Below are 16,645 nucleotides of genomic sequence, written 5' to 3' on the forward strand. Positions count from 1 at the left end.
AAAACGTAAACGTGCTGAGGAGGGAACAGTTCCAAGGAAAAGACGTAAGAGACAAATAAATCCCGAAGAGAAGAAAAAGCTTGACAGAGCTGTGTTGGTGTACAGTCGAGCACTAAAGTTCGTGAACAACCTGAACTTGTATCTTATGTATTCTGTTCACGAACTTCAGTGTTCGACTGTATATGGCATTACATATGCGTCCATTTAATACCGTCCAAGGTCATGGGTTCAAAAGATTAGTTCATGCGATGAGGCCTGAGTGCACAATGCCGCATCGAACCACATTTTCACGACATTTGGGCCCCGATTTATATAAAGAAATCAAAGCTAAACTCGCGGAGCAAATGGCTGCCGACGTGAAAGAGGGATTGTTGAGCATTTCACGTACTACTGATGGTTGGACGGGTAGAAATGGTGGAAGTTACCTATCATTAACAGTACACTATCTGACTAAGGCATACCTTTTGAAAAACATAACAATTGGTATTCAACAAATTCAAACAGAGCATACGGGCGTCAATCTCAAGCAATGTTTGTCAGAAATGTTGAGTGAATGGAATTTACTTGATCTCCCAAATCTTACTACATTTTTCACCACAGACAATGCTCGTAACATTGCGTTGGCAATTCGTACAGGAGGATGGGAGAATATTTTTTGCTTCGACCATACCCTTCAACTCGCCCTCAAAATATACTCGAGGAGTGAATGAATTACTTGCAAAGGTAAGTTACATAAACACTAACTAAAAGGAAATGTTCTCGAAACAATTCAACATTCATTATTGTTCACAATGGATTCAAGGACCATCTCACTCATTTTGGAGATCTTCGTTTTTGGATTCATTAGTTAGATAAAAGTCAAAAAATATGTAGCTCTAAGAGGAAAAATGGGAGTCTTGTGGAGAATTTGTACGCATAAAAATTGTGCAATAACTCATCCCAACGATCCCAAGACATCTCCTGAAAACTAAAACTGAAGGAAGTTAACTTGGCTCGGTCATTCTATTTTCCATGGGACGAACCGAAGAATTAATTCTATTATTCACAGAATTGATTCGTAAATATTTTGCTCCTTAGATTGATAACGAGAATATTTTTAAAAAGCTATTTAGGAATTCATTTTGGTGGACATATGCTAAAAAACATTTGCCAGAGAATTCAAATGGATTTGATGTGAAAATTTCTTAGATTGCCGCTGTTTCGCCACAAAACAATCTTGATTTGATTCTAGCCAAGTTGTAAATTTGACTAGTTTGATTATTCAAAATTATTTTGGGGGAAACGTGATACGCCGAATGGGTTCTTTGTATCACTTATGAGTTGACGATACTTAAGAGAGGGATCAACGAGATGAGGAAAGATCGAGAACAACTGGAAACGTTAATAAATATTGACACGCACACACGATTTAATATTTAACAAATTAACAGTTTATTTTGATTCCGGATACACTTGGATTTTGTTTCGATGTTTACACTTTTAAGTTTAGATGAATACTAAATTTTGTTGTAAGATTTTTGCTGAGAGAGAATCGCAAAGATAGAAGGGAAAGAGGGAGTAGGTTAAGGGGATTATCGATGAGAATGGAAATGTCATTGGTCGAAAACTTGAAGAGGAGGGAGAAAATTCGACTGGAGAAAATAGGATGATTTCTATTGGCTTTTGGGACTGGAAAAACCCAGGCCTTTGTTCGGGTCAGTTGAGGGACTGAGAGAGGCTCGGTCTGCCTGGAAGGAGGGGCACATCTGGAAGGGATTAAGACAATTTTGTGGATTAGGACAATGTTTATGGAGGTGAATTTTGAGGATGGCACAAAATTGCCGCCAATAATAATAAAGGGAGCAAACTAAAACGATTGAGAATTCGACGAGGCAGACGGATAAAAATAAAAGTATTTGTTATGAGAGAAACGAAATTTTCGAGGATTTGGGAAAGTTTGGGAAATTTCTGTTAATTGAGTTTTTACAACTGTTTCGAAGAAATTGTTATACGTTTTTGCCCCAAGACGCGCCAAGCAATAAATGAAAGGAAAATTGAAACGAATGAATGGCGCGTTGAGACGTGTGTGAGGTGAAGGGATGGCTATTTTCTACAATTATTAATTATAATATAAAAAATATCAACTGCGTGTGTTGTCACGCAACATGCTCCCCCGTTGAGAGTTCGTCCGATCATCTGTAAACTATCTTACATCTATTTGTTTTTTACGGTGAAATATTGATTAAGAACAAATCATTGAATCATAAGAAAAAGAGTAATGTTTTGAGACATTAGATTCACGAGGTTTGAGATATTGTTCTAGAAACTAAAATATTAAATTTGAGAGATTGATATTCGAATAAATAATATTAAACGTATTTGGTTTAATAAAAATATTGAAATTATTCGATAAGACAAATTAATCGCGAGAAAATACAATAGCAAAAGAAAATGTTGGACTGAAATTTTACTCAGCTGGTAGTGGACACAATTTCTTGACGTTACGTTCGAAGATAACAGCTCGTTCCGTTCGAGGACACCAGGTCTTGACCTTGACCTTCCTGATGATATTGTCACTGCCTGAAAAGGCTTCCAGTACACGTCCCATGCGCTATTGTGATGGAGGAGCATTGTCATCTCGGAGTAGGACCAGAGAACCTTCCTCAATTTGGTGATTGCCATCGTTCCACTTGTGGCGAATCTGGAGTTCGTTCAAGTATTCATTTTGCCATCTGGACCAGAACTCTTGCTTGAGTTTCTCAATGTGTTCCCAGTATGACAAACGATTGCTTGGCGTATGAAGAAATTCTGGAGCTGGGAGGTCTCTGGTGGAGCTTCCATGTAGAAAGTGAGCCGGAGTGAGAGCAGTCAGGTCGTTAGGATCTGAGGACAGTGGAGTCAGTGGTTGAGAGTTCAGGATACCTTCTATTTTGATGCACAAGGTGTTCAGCTGTTGATGAGTAAGAAGTTCATTGCCAATGACCCTTCTTAAGTGATGCTTGAAAGATTTTACTGCGGCTTTCCAGAGACCGCCACAGTGAGGAGCTTGAGGAGGAATGAAACTTCATTGAATTCCATATTGAGTCACATGACGCTGAACCCTTTCCTTGTGCTCTTCTGCTTCTACCAGGGCGTAGAGTTCCTTGAGTTCGTTCTTGGCACCGACGAAGTTTGTACCATTGTCCGAATACATGGAATTACATGAGGGATGCCTTGAGATGAATCGGCTGAAGGCTGCCAGAAATTCATCTGTGCTCAGATCATCTACCACCTCGATATGGACTGCCTTTGTTGTAAAACAGACGAAGATGGCAATCCACACCTTGACCTTGCTACGATTTCGAAATTTCTTCTCTTTTATAAAGAGAGACCCACAATAATCCACTCCAGTATGCTCAAAGGGTTTTGCTAAAGTCACACGTTGAGCTGGTAGATTTCCCATGAGATAATTGACTGCAGGTAGTTTGAATCTGGCACAGGTCATACACTTGTTGATGATGATACGGATTTACCGACGTCCATCGATGGGCCAGTATTTTTTCCTCAAGAGATGTAGGGTTGTTTACGTTCCAGTGTGAAGATTGTCCAGATGAGTTGATTCGATAATCAGACGAGTGATGTGATGAAACGGGGATAGAACGATTGGATGTCTTTCGTCGAAGCTGATAGACTTGGCCTTTTCCAGTCGGCCTCCAACTCGAATTAAGCCGTCATCATCGATGAAAGGGTTGAGAGTGTGGAGTTTGCTTCGTTTGGTGACACATTCACCATTTTCCAGACGTTGAAATTCTTCAGAGAATACAGCTTGCTGAGTCAAGAGAAGAATGAGCTTGGAGGCTGTCTCCATCTCAGGAACAGTGAGGTAGCGATGAGTAACCTTGACTTCAGCACGGCGGTGAGGTGGAAGTGCTCGTCGTGCCTTATAGATAAATGACCATCGGAGTGCCAAGGCAACAAATCGGCGTAATCGAATGATGGAAGAAAATTTTGAAAAAAGAGGATTGTCTGGCATGATAGGCCTTCCGGGATTTGGAGACCTTGGGTTTGATGAAGATGTTGGAGATGTTGGAGATGTTGGAGACGTTGGAGATGTTGGAGATGTTGGGGATGTTGGGGATGTTGGAGATGTTGAAGACGTTGGAGATGTTGGAGATGTTGTAGATGTTGGAGATGTTGAAGCACTTAAGCATACAGTTCGTTTGATACCAGGCACTTCGTTTGATATCTAGACAGGAGTGAATGGCCAAGTGTCTTCTCCCCCAGTAAGCCACTGAGGCCCGTGTTGCCACAATGAATTTTGCATGAAGTCTACGGGAAGTTCTCCTCTAGACACGGCATCCGCTGGATTGTCGTAGGTGCGAACGTGTCTCCAGTCGTAAGGATCAGTTCGCTGTTGAATCTTTGCCACTCTATTGGCAATGAAGGTTTCGAGAATATGTGGAGATTTGTGGATCCATTGAAGTGTGATCATGGAGTCTGTCCAGAAGAACTCCCTTGTAGGCTTGATGTCTGTAGCTCTTTTCACGGTGGTGTAGAGGTCAGTGAGTATCTCAGCAGCACAAAGTTCCAGACGTGGAATTGTCTGTGAACTCTTCAACGGAATAATGCGAGATTTTGCACACCAGAGATGAATGTCGCTCTTTCCTGATGTGTCGACAGAACGGAGATAGATACATGCTCCATAGGCTTTTTCACTGGCATCTGAAAAGCCGGGAAGTTCAATAAATTCAGCGTTAGGAATGAAGATGTGGCGTTGGAAGCGGAGATCGTTCAGAAGAGGTAGCTGAGATGCGAAATCTCTCCATTTTGTGGAGACTTCGTGTGGTACGGAATCGTCCCAATCTAGCTTCAGTCTCCATAGCTCCTGCTGGATGATTTTCGTGTGCGTGATGACAGGATTGAGAAGCCCGAGGGGATCAAAAATGCGGGCAACATCAGAAGCAATCGTTCGCATCGTGATGACGTCCTTCGTAGCGATTGGGTTGACAGTGTAGACGATGACATCTTGCTGTGAGTCCCAGTGAACTCCTAATGTCTTCAGTTTCGGATCGGCCCCCCCGAGTAGCTTGAGATTTACAGTGCAATCTGGAAGTCCTTGAAGCACCATTGGAGAGTTTGAGGCACACTGTCGAAGGTTGAAACCTCCACAACGGAGAATTTCTATCGGTTCATCTCGGAGGTTGATCGTTTCTTCCAGAGAGTCAGCACCGCTCAATACGTCGTCGATATACAGATCTCGTTTCAGCAGCTTCGAGGCGAGGGGGAATTTTTCCCTTTCATCACCAGCCAGTTGATGAAGACATCGAGTTGCTAGATATGGAGCTGGAGCGAGACCGAAAGTGACCGTCTGGAGTTCGTATACGCTGACTTCTTTATCTGTTGGTTGGCATCTCCAAATAATACGTTGGAACTTCCTATCTTCGGGTCTGACGAGAACTTGTCTGTACATTTTTTCAATGTTACCCGTGAACACGAATTTAGGAAGTCGAAATCTCAGGACCAAGGAAAAGATATCGTCCTGGATAGTTGGGCCGATCATCAAGGCGTCGTTGAGGCTGAATTTGGTGCTAGACTTTGCTGAACCGTCGAAGACAACACGGACCTTGGTGGTCATGCTGGACAACTTGAGGACAGCATGATGTGGGAGATAGAAGCCTTCTTCTCTTTCATTCTCCACCTTCTTCATGTGTCCGAGCTGCTCGTATTCCTCTATAACCTTGGAATACTCCTGCCAAAGGTCTGGATTTGTCTTGAGGCGCCTTTCGAGAGAGAAGAATCTTCGTAGAGCTTGAGCACGAGAGGATCCCAGTTGATCCTTCAACTCATTGAACGGCAATGCTACCATGTACCGCCCATCTGGAGTGCGAGAGATATTTTCAACGAAGTGATTTTCACAGGCTCCTTCTGTAGGAGAGAGATGTCGTGGGGAAGAGATGCCATCTTCAATTTTTCAAAACTTTTTAAATTCGTCTATGATGCTGGTCGCGTGACAGTGGCCTTGAGGCGGTCCATCGTCTTGGATACTTCGACAAAGGGTCCATCCAAGTACAGTGTTCTGAGCGATGAGATTTGCTGTATGTGGAATTCTGCGTTGACCAATAGCTAACGTAGAGATGGAGTATCCAGTGCTCAGTAACAGTTGAACTGGTGACGGTTTGTGGAACTCGGGATCGGCGAGACAATTACGTATACTGTGAGGTATTTAAAGAGATTTCCTGTCAATCTGGTGAGCAGGAATAGACGATGAGATTGCCGGTATGGCCAAGAAATCGAGAGATCGTTCGAAATCGTTGTAGCGAGAACGAATAGTCGCAGTAACCCAATAGTTTGCGATTGTCGAGAGATCGTTGAGGGCACCGACCGATATAGAGCACTCAACCCTTGGGAGTTTTAGCCTTTCAGCTAATTCCGTGGTGATGAAATTCGTTGAGGAGCCAGTGTCCAGAAGCATACGGCACTGCACGAATTTACGAGAATTGTCGAGTATGTGAATTAAAGCAGTGGGGAGAATGTCATCACCTGGAATGTCTGCGCTGAGAGAGATGCGTTGATGAATTTGTTCGGAAGATGCCCTTGCTGGTTGTCAATTGGATATGCCTTGAGGATTGGAGGCTGTTTGGAGTACCTCTGGATCAGCTGATGTTGAAGTGCCTCCTCCGCTATGTCGATGTAGCATCGTGTGATGTTTTTTCCCGCAGATTGAGCATTTGCCTGATGCACAAGTGTTGTAACCATGTCCTTTTCCTAAGCAGTTGAGACAGCGATTATCATTAAGAGCAAATTTATATCTTTGCTGTTGCTCCATCTCTTGGAACTTAGGACATTGATAAATATTGTGATCACTCTGGCAAACAGGACACTTTCTCTGGACGTTGGCGTGAAATACTTGCGTAACTGGCGTACTCTTCTGGACAGCTGCAGAATTCGTTGCAGAGGTAGCGGATGATTGAGATTTCTTTTTCTTCGAATTACCCTTTGAATTGGATTTTTCGACAACTTCTTTGGCTCTTACAGTTCTTGCAGATTCAGTAGACTTCACACATAACCCACGACGTTGTAAGAAGTCGAGAAGTTCGTTGACATTTGGCATTTTGTTGTCAACTAAATCTCTTTCCCATTCATATATTACTTCATCACTCGGGACACGTAAGATGATTGTGATGAGGAATGCATTGTACTGTTCTTCTTTGTTTGCCAGAGAGTCCAATGGCCGTAATTGTGAACGGACAGCATTGACGATTGAGAGGAGCGTGCGAGAAGAGTCTTTGTTTTTGTACATATCTAATAGGATTGTACAATGGCGTCGAAGAATTAAACGAGGGTTGTTGTAGTTTTGTTCGACGAGATTCCAGGCAATGTCGTAGTTCTCTTCCGTGATGTCCAAATCCTTGATGGGATCGTGGGCTTCGCCAGTGAGGCAGGATTTGAAATATTGAAATTTAGTTACCTTCTGGATCTTCCTGTTATCGTGAATGGCAGCTTTGAATTCATCGCAGAAACTCCGGAACTTCTCAAAACTACCATCGAATTTAGACAATGTGAGTTCGGGCAGTTTAGCAGTAGTTGAGTGAAGTCGATCCTCGGAATCATGGGAATTATTTGGACGAGCTGATGATGTAGACTGAGCTGATCTCTGATTGATTATGTTTTTCAATTCATCAGCAGTTTTGAAATAGCTTTCCATGATATTTTCACCTTCGTTGAAATGTTCTTCTTCGTGGGCTGCATCTAACAATAAGAGATGTGTCTGGTCACTTTCCCACTCAGAGTATTTGGCGATGAGGTCTACAAGTTTCATGTCGAGTGTTTCCAAGAGTGCAGTTTTGACATCCTCACCCTTCAGCCAATTATTCAATTTGGTTAATTTGGCTTTGAAACATCTGCGCTTTCTCTTCAAAGATTCGGCACTCGCAGGCATGATTCTTTCTCTGGATTCGGAGCGTTGAAAGAGAGTTTTACAATCCTGATATTTACTGGTAGATGTTCAGAGTTTGATATTTTTGAACTTTTTATTTTACTCAAATTTTCTTTCCCCAGATCAATTATTTACATGTAATTACTGAATTATTATCACCGTTCTGATTACTCTTATTAGCACGATTATAGTCATATAACCATGCAAAGATGAATTTTTGCAAAAATCTCTCGGCGAAAGACTGAACAGGGGATGAAATGTGATAGGCAATGAGCATTGCAAAAAACAATAAAATAATAGAAAAAGGACATCAAAGTTTTAATGTCATGGATGACAAAATGCTGACACCGAAGGTCTATCGAAAAAAGAGAAAAAATTACAGAAGCGTTGATTCTCGTAGTCAAAATGAAATTTTGAAATTGAGGCTAGATAGGCAGTTTTCCCTTCAGTTTGTTGGGAAGAACCCGATCGACTATCTAATAGTCCCGCGGACTATTTACTGTGAACTATTCTGTGACATTAATGTCAATATCAGGTGTTCGAAAGCCGTTATCTATTCAACTGCTTATTCTTTGAAAAGTTGTAGGTTCATCAAGATTATTCAATGTTAACAAAGGACCTCTTTATACAGAGTCAAAAAATTTTAATTATGTTCAAATGGAAGAATAGAGATTACGCTACAAAGACTTGGTAACTCTTCAAAAAATTGTAGAGAAAAAATAAATAAATAAAAAATATGAGTAGAGGACGTTTGGATGTATTGAAACTCTATATAAAGGAGTTCAAATAGGATCAGAACCCATTATATGTACGGGCATATCATCCCACAAAATTATTCATGTTCGTTAGAAATGAACCTTTAATTCTTTGGAGAATCGTTAAAAATTTGAAAAACAAGAAAGGTCGATTAGAGGCCAAGGAAGCCCATGAAATCAGGGATTCTACTTACTACAAGGCAATTCTCTCAAGGTAAAGAGAGTTCCAATTGACTGGATGCAATCTGAGAAACGCTTGGATTAAAAACAAAGGGAAGAGAAATCGTTGTTTTTTTTTTTTTTAATAACTGTTGATACTGTTCATTGGTTTTGCTAAGAGTCATATGAGGCCCTAGCTTCAAAAGAAGCTGCAAATTAATTGAAAAATTTCTGAAAGAATACAGATGAGTTCCACTGGGGAGAAGAAAAATACGTCGATTTTCAGTTTTTCAATTGTAATAACGTATTTTATCAATTGTTAGGCATATAATAAGCCGAGGAGTCAGGGCAATGGCAGCAGCCTCTAATAAGGCGAGAGTGGAGGGTTTTACTAAATATCTTATGGATCCCCAGAGGAACAATCATTGAACAAAATAGGGAGTGTAAATAAATAGATAGATACCCAGCTTACACTTCAATATTGAGTATCACTTGCAAAAATGGTCAATGTGATACGACTATGAGTCTAGATGTTTTGACATCTTTTATAATTTTCTATTATTATCAATAACATTATTATTATGATTTTTATGTTTTGTAAATTATGGAGGATTTTCAATCGGGATTAAAAGTATCTACCTGTTAAGTATCTGAAATCACTTCTCTATTGGAGAAATTCTTCAAATTTAGCACTAATTTGTAAGGCAAAGGAGGCCAACCTCCGAAAAATCCCAACGTTTAGCTAAATTAAGACAGAAAAATCTGACAGCTGCATTATTAGGTTAATATGAGTTGTCTGTGATCTCTTTTCTGAATCAAAATTTTCATTGGAGAAGATGAAATCTAAATGCTTTTTTGATGTCATCTTAAAAAATTCCGGCATAAGCATTTAAGTCTGGGACTTGAATAATGTCCTTATGTTGAATACATTTTAGGATATCATACTCACCATTTTCATTCAAATTTTTCAATAGTTTTGCTAAATTTGAGTCCAAAAAGCAATTTTTTCAAGAATTATCTAGTTATGTTGATGTATAATATCGAAAGGGAAACATTTAAGAATATTGTTCTTACTTATTTTGACCTTTCGATTTTTTAACAAATAGATGAAAAACATTCTTCCTATCAGTTCAAATCTGCAGATTCCCTGCTTGAGAACGTAATTTTATACTGAAAATCGTTTTTCTCTAAGAACAACATTGCAAGAAAAAATTTTCAACACTAGTGAAACATCCATTGTATTAGAAACAAAGTTCAGGACTAGCCCTGTAATGCCTCACTTTTCCAAGGATTCAATTAGAAAACATAAAAAGATCGTTTAAATTAATTTTGTATTCGTAATTTGAGATACCTCAAAAATATATATCTCTGAATGAATGCTCATTCCCATAACTTTGCGTTATAGTTCAAAATCATAATGTTCAATCATGATTTGTATGTATTCATTCATTTCATTATTTGTTATTATTATATTGAATTTTTTTAAATATTTTTTTTATTTATTATTCCTTCCTGAACAAGATTCAGATATAATAACCGATTTTGTGAGTTTTAGATGATAAATGAAGTTTTCATCGGTTTTAACAATGAAAGACTACCCTCAAAAAAAAATTTATGGTCAAAATTGACTTTTATTTTATTGACTTTTATTTTATTTTCAAATTTTCCTTTTTTTTTTTTTTAACAAAAAACGTGAATCTTCGACTAAGATTCAAATGGGAATATTTTGTGATAAAATAATCGAGAAATTCTGTGCATATTTCAGATTCAACCAAAACATTGGGTGTATCGATTCAAAAAACTAATTTTTAATTCAAAAATCCCTTTTTCTGAACTGTTCATGGTGAGATAAGACAAAATTCAATTTTGTAAAGAACAGCTTTGTCTCTCAATATATATTAATATTAAATACTATATATATGTATATATATATATATTTTTATGAATTTTTAATATTCACCTAATTAATTTAAAGATAATAGTTCATAATGGATTTATGCAAAAAAAAGAAAATTGCCACCTCTGACATAATTTCAAGGTTGAGTAATTTTCTCAAAAAATCATTTAATTTTGAAGTGGAACTGTTTTACATATTTGATGTCTGGCAGTTTCAGCCTTTTTACAGTTCTAAGGATCTTTGAGCTAAGCCCATTCCGTTTGAGAAAATGCACATTGGCTTTGTGAGGGATATATTTAAATAATGTAGAATTATGTTCTCATATTTTCTGTAAATCACTGATTATTCAGTTATGTTAGGAGCTATTTTGAATTGCATTCTAAACTTTGAATTGCTCTCTAAACTTGTGGCTCAATCTGCATGATCAGCGGTACTACCAGTAAATATTAGGATTGTAATACCGAGAACGAGACTGAAATATAATTGCTTCATGAAAACACTTTTGGAGATTCCAAGAAAATATACCGAATTTATTGTGTAATGTTCTCGTGAGTGAATCAACTACCATTACTCTTCACCTTGAAAAAAAATTAAAAAAATAAAGAACTCATATATAATTAATTGATGAAATTATTCCAATGACTTTCCCTAGGCCAGACGTATTGCTACACATTTCCATCATTCTTCTACTGCTCAACGAAAGCTTGATGAGGCTCAGATAGCCTCAAATGAGAATCCACGACCACTGCATTTGATACAAATGGTGGAGACTAGATGGAACTCGGAATATCTGATGTTTGAGAGGATGGAGCGACTTCAAGCACCTTTGTCTCAGGTTCTGGCAGATGATGACGGTATTGACAACTTCACAGGACGAGAATGGAAACGAATCAAAGAATTGATCCAGGTCATGGCACTATTGTATGAAGCTACGGTAATCGCATGTGGGAATACATATCCTACTGTTTCGATGATCATTCCGTTGATCAATGGAATTAAAACTCGCTTGAATACAATTATTTCCGTTGAGTCAATTACTACATCCATGAGCAAAAATTTTTCTAAAATGATTGTTGAACATCTTGATACCAGATTCGCTACGATTTCATCAGAAACATTTTATCAGAAGTGTAATTTCATCGACCCACGATACAAGAATTTTTTTCTCGAAGAAGACGATTTGAAGGTGATTCAGGAGGAGTTAAGTGATGAGATTACGGAGTATATCAGTCTCACATCAGAGGAAAATCCAATGCCGTCTACTAGCAATGAAATTTCAGCCACAGCCAATCGTGAGGATAGGTTCCATTCTTTCCCCAAGTGTCCTTTCCATTAACTTTATCTCATCAAGCTTATTTTTGTCATAATTTGTTGCAGGTGTTTTCAGTAGACGTCCAACTTTGTTGGACTTCATACGTAAATCAAATACGAAACAAAGCGAAAGAGGCGACAGGGAACTATCTCAAGAAGTCGAAAATAAAATGATAGCATATTTATATGGAGGTCGCCTTAATTTATATGGAGATCCAGTATTGTGGTGGAAGTCCGAGGCCTCAAAGTATTCTCACTTATCCTTGATGGCACGCAAATATCTACCAGTCCCAGCCACTTCGGTAGAGAGCGAACGTTTATTCTCAACAGCTGGTGATATTTTCAGCTGGTGTCTCATAACAGTTGGTTACTCCGCTATGAAAATGATGAATTCGACGTCAAACTCATTATTATTAACCTGAATTAAGATGTTGAGAGAGCTGTGAATAACCAGATATACCAATAAAACAATTGATTTCCAATAACCATTCTAAAAACCTCTTTCTATACCCCGTTGAATTTTGGACGAAAAACGTTAAATAAAATTACTCCTGAAAACGTGAAGTATCAGGAGTAAAACTCAATTGTTGTCTCAATTTTATTTTTCGCCAACATGGTGCTGAATGAAGAAATCCTTGGTATTCCAAATATTCAACCACTAATAACATTTATTCCATTCTAACTGCAGAAAAATATGTTTTCTAGTGAAGACTGCCATGTCCCCAAATAAAAGAACGTTTTAGAACATGAGATTTTTACACCTTAGAATTTTTAGAATAATTACTATACTATTTCTCGCGCCGCAGGCAAGCTGCCTTACACTTCCGACAAATGTTAAAATGGTTAGAGAAGGTGATATAATCTTTGATATGCATTTTTTTAAATTTTTCAATTGAAAAGTGACGTAGGAATGACAATGTTTCAAGAGTTTTATCTCACCTTGTCGATTAGTCATGAGGACAAGCTCAAAAACCGTAAAGTTCGAATTATTCGAACGAATATCGAATATTCGCATTTCGAACTATTCGGTTCGAAGTTCGAACCGAATAATAGTATTCGGTTCAACTCGAATAGTTTGACACTTTGAACTGTTCGCATACCCCTAGCGGAATGGTATTAGTATCATGATTGTCTGCTTTTCATCGTAATATTTATACTACATGTATGAAAATTTACTTACTGCTGCAGTTAGTTTGAAGATCAAAGTACTTTTTCTCAAGATTCTTTCCCAACTAAACACTTTTTGGAAGTGAGCCGGTTTATATATGCTAGTCTTCTCAATAGTATATTTCTAACCTAGGGAGGGAAAATAAAGGATCCTCAGCCGCCAGCGCAATTACCAGCCGAGCCGACGGCGAGGTTGGTAAGCACGCGGCTGCGGGTCCTTTATTTTACTTCCCGTGGTTAGAACGCGATTTTCCGTCTCGGCGTAGGCGCAAAGTCAGAGTGCCCTCCCGCGAAGCGGGAGGGAAATGTAACTTTGCGCTCGCCGGGACGGAAAGTATGATGTCATCCCACTCTAGAATCTTCGAGAAGACTCTTGCGCCATCTGGAGACTTCTCGAATTACATTGAGGGTATTCTTGGTGATGAATCATCGAAGAAATGACTCATCCCCTTATCAAATATGACATTATCCCACTCTAGAATCTTCGAGAAGACTCTTGCGCCATCTGGAGACTTCTCGAATTACATTGAGGGTATTCTTGGTGATGAATCATCGAAGAAATGACTCATCCCCTTATCAAATATGACATTATCCCACTCTAGAATCTTCGAGAAGACTCTTGCGCCATCTGGAGACTTCTCGAATTACATTGAGGGTATTCTTGGTGATGAATCATCGAAGAAATGACTCATCCCCTTATCAAATATGACATTATCCCACTCTAGAATCTTCGAGAAGTTTCTAGTGCCATCTGGGGACTTCTGAAGTAACATCGAGAGTGTTCTAGAACTTTCGAGAGTGAAATCTGAGACGCTTCCCCCTTCAGCTTATCGAATTCCTTTCACAGGATTGTTTTTTTTATACAAATGACTCATCTCTGGGTATATTAAGGAGTAGCACAGTCGGGAGCGCTCAGTGCTCATCCTCTCTCTTGAAATAGATGAACAGAGAAAAAAATTATTGCGAGTCTTGAGAAAAGCATATCGCATGCTTCGTCACACTTCACTCAATCAAATAGAGAATCGAAAGAACTTGACAGAGAAGAATATAAAACTTTTGAATAAATATTTTAGAAGAGTAAAATCTAGTGGTGAAAAAAGTGGCCTTCAAGCGACAATCGCGGCATTACTATAGTTTAGGGAAACTTTCACGTTGCACTTGAAGCATGGTAGTGGTACAAAGAGAAAAAAATCAATGGAAGGATCTACAATCGGCATTCAAAGACCGTATTAGAACAGGAGCTGCAATCAATTTAACTCACAAAGACATCAATCATTTCTACAGGATTGTAAGGTGCTAGTTCTTTCGCATTTGAAGGATATTTTAACTGATGAGGGGTCTTTGAGAGTGAACTGTGTGCTCTCATGCAAATTCTCTATTGTACGATCAGATAAGGTTCAAGAAGAAACGAAATACTTCACTACGAAAAACCAGGTGATTCTTCAGGCAACTGATTTAAACAAATGATTCAAAGAATCTGTTGTTGATGAGGTCATCCCAAAGCAAGAAGACTTTCAAGAAACCGGATCCGGCTGGACTTTGACTGAAATCACCAATTTGATGATCAACATTAACAGATATGAACCTCTCAAAGGCGGATACTCACATTCATCCAGCTACCAAAAGACATTCAAGCTAAGAAAGCTATTGTTAATGTTATAAATAATGATCAATTTTATTTCTTTTGGGCGGTTACAGCAGCTCTCCACCCGACTAGTATTCATGCAGATCGAGCAAGTTCATATCCTGATTTCCAAAATATTCTCAAATATGAGGGACTCCATTTTACAATGACGCTCAAAGGTATCCCCAAATTTGAAGAAATGAATGATCTGAGCATCAATATTTATGGAATTGAATCGTGTGGTCGTAGTAACACAATCTTTCCTGTCTATTTGAGTAAGAGAATCACTAATCGAGAAACAATTCGCCTACTAATGATTGAGAGCAATCAGGATGAATCGGACACATCACTCTTTCATTTCGCATGGATCCGTAATCTATCACGTTTGGTTAGTTCTCAAATCTCCAAAAGGAAAGCATTCACATGCTTATGTATACATTCATTTGAGAAACATAAAGAATATTGTGCAAACTTAAATAAAGTACGCATGGTAATGCCACAAGAGAAAGATAAAATACTCAGCTTCGAAAATTTTAAACATGCTGAAGCGGTTCCATTTGTTGTTTATGCGGACTTAGAATGTATCACAGACTCAACAGAAGATGATCATCATAGTTCTCATAGTGCTGCATTTTATGTGAAATGTGTTTTCGATGATACACTATCAGAATTCAAAATTCAACGGGGGCTTGATTGTATTGAGTGGTTTACGACAGAGATGAAATTGTTGGCATGTAAAGTAGACTCACATTTGAAGAACAATGCGAAAATGGAAACATTGTCTGATCAGCAAATAGAAGACTTTCAATCTACAACGATGTGTCATATCTGAAAGAAACCTTTCATCAAAAGCGATAAGGTTCGAGATCATAATCATCTAACAGGAAAATACCGTGGAGCTGCGCATAATAGTTGCAATTTGGTTTATCAAGATTCTCACACCATTCCGATCGTATTTCATAATCTCTCTGGTTATGACGCTCATTTCATCATTCGAAGTATTGCAACATCATTCGAAGGTAACGTGAAAATTCTTCCGGTGAATAAGGATCGATATATCTCCTTCACCAAATATGTCCCAAATACTTGTGTTAACTTACGATTCATTGATTCATTTCGATTCATGGGGAGTAGTCTCGACAGATTAGCGAGTTATCTTGTGTATTGTTATTTTCTTTTTATAGGTGATTATATTTCATTTCTTTTTTTTTTTCAATATTATAAGATTAATTTATTACTAATAGAAACTCAATATTGCATAAAATGAATCCAAATAATTTTTATCTCCATAAATATTGATCGGCACTCTTTAAAATTAAAGAAATAATAAAGGAAGATATTTTATGTACGAGTCATATAATTATCAATAATAGACAGAAATTTCGTATACATAAAAAATATTTCGTCTTATTCGTTACACGTTGCAATGCAATTCAATGCCATGATTCATTTACCACAAATCGTTGTAAATATATCAATTTCTATTCAGATTCCAGATTATTATTTTACTGTCTCAAAATTTGTCACAGCGAGGATACCAGATAAAATTCTCTCTTACCTCAGACACACACAACATACCAAATAATACCCCTAATTATTGACTCCTGAACGCACGCGAAGGTTACAATCTTATATAGAAAATATTAATCCACGATTTTATTAAATTATTTAGTCTTCTAATCGAAGAAACCGTCAATAAACATACTCGATACACAAGACAATCATATAAAGAATCAATTCAAATACGTCTCAAAAGGCAAATGATTCTCAAAATTAATAAATATTATTGCGCATTGAATTGGAGACAATGTACAAAAATACGACCGGTCGCTTTACTA

The 16,645-nt window shown here is 38.1% G+C and overlaps 3 protein-coding genes across 3 annotated transcripts; all 3 read right to left on the bottom strand.

Moving 5' to 3' along the window:
• Positions 1-2,590: 2,590 nt before the first annotated feature.
• On the bottom strand, positions 2,591-4,169 carry LOC107044788. The gene is made up of 4 exons (XM_015266821.1): positions 4,017-4,169; positions 3,546-3,898; positions 3,068-3,449; positions 2,591-2,929 (listed from the first exon to the last, which is right to left on the bottom strand). Exons 1-4 carry the CDS (start codon positions 4,167-4,169, stop codon positions 2,591-2,593), a joined length of 1,227 nt encoding a protein of 408 aa, XP_015122307.1.
• A 35-nt stretch (positions 4,170-4,204) lies between these two features.
• Positions 4,205-5,824, bottom strand: LOC107044789. Its single transcript, XM_015266822.1, has one exon. It carries the CDS (start codon positions 5,822-5,824, stop codon positions 4,205-4,207), a length of 1,620 nt encoding a protein of 539 aa, XP_015122308.1.
• Positions 5,825-6,562: 738 nt separating this feature from the next.
• On the bottom strand, positions 6,563-7,897 carry LOC107044790. The gene has a single exon (XM_015266824.1). The coding sequence runs from the start codon at positions 7,895-7,897 to the stop codon at positions 6,563-6,565; it is 1,335 nt and encodes a 444-aa protein (XP_015122310.1).
• Positions 7,898-16,645: the final 8,748 nt, after the last annotated feature.

Source organism: Diachasma alloeum, unplaced genomic scaffold, assembly GCF_001412515.2.
Source record: "Diachasma alloeum isolate Michigan unplaced genomic scaffold, Dall2.0 Dall_scaffold_00804, whole genome shotgun sequence".
Lineage (NCBI taxonomy): Eukaryota > Metazoa > Arthropoda > Insecta > Hymenoptera > Braconidae > Diachasma > Diachasma alloeum.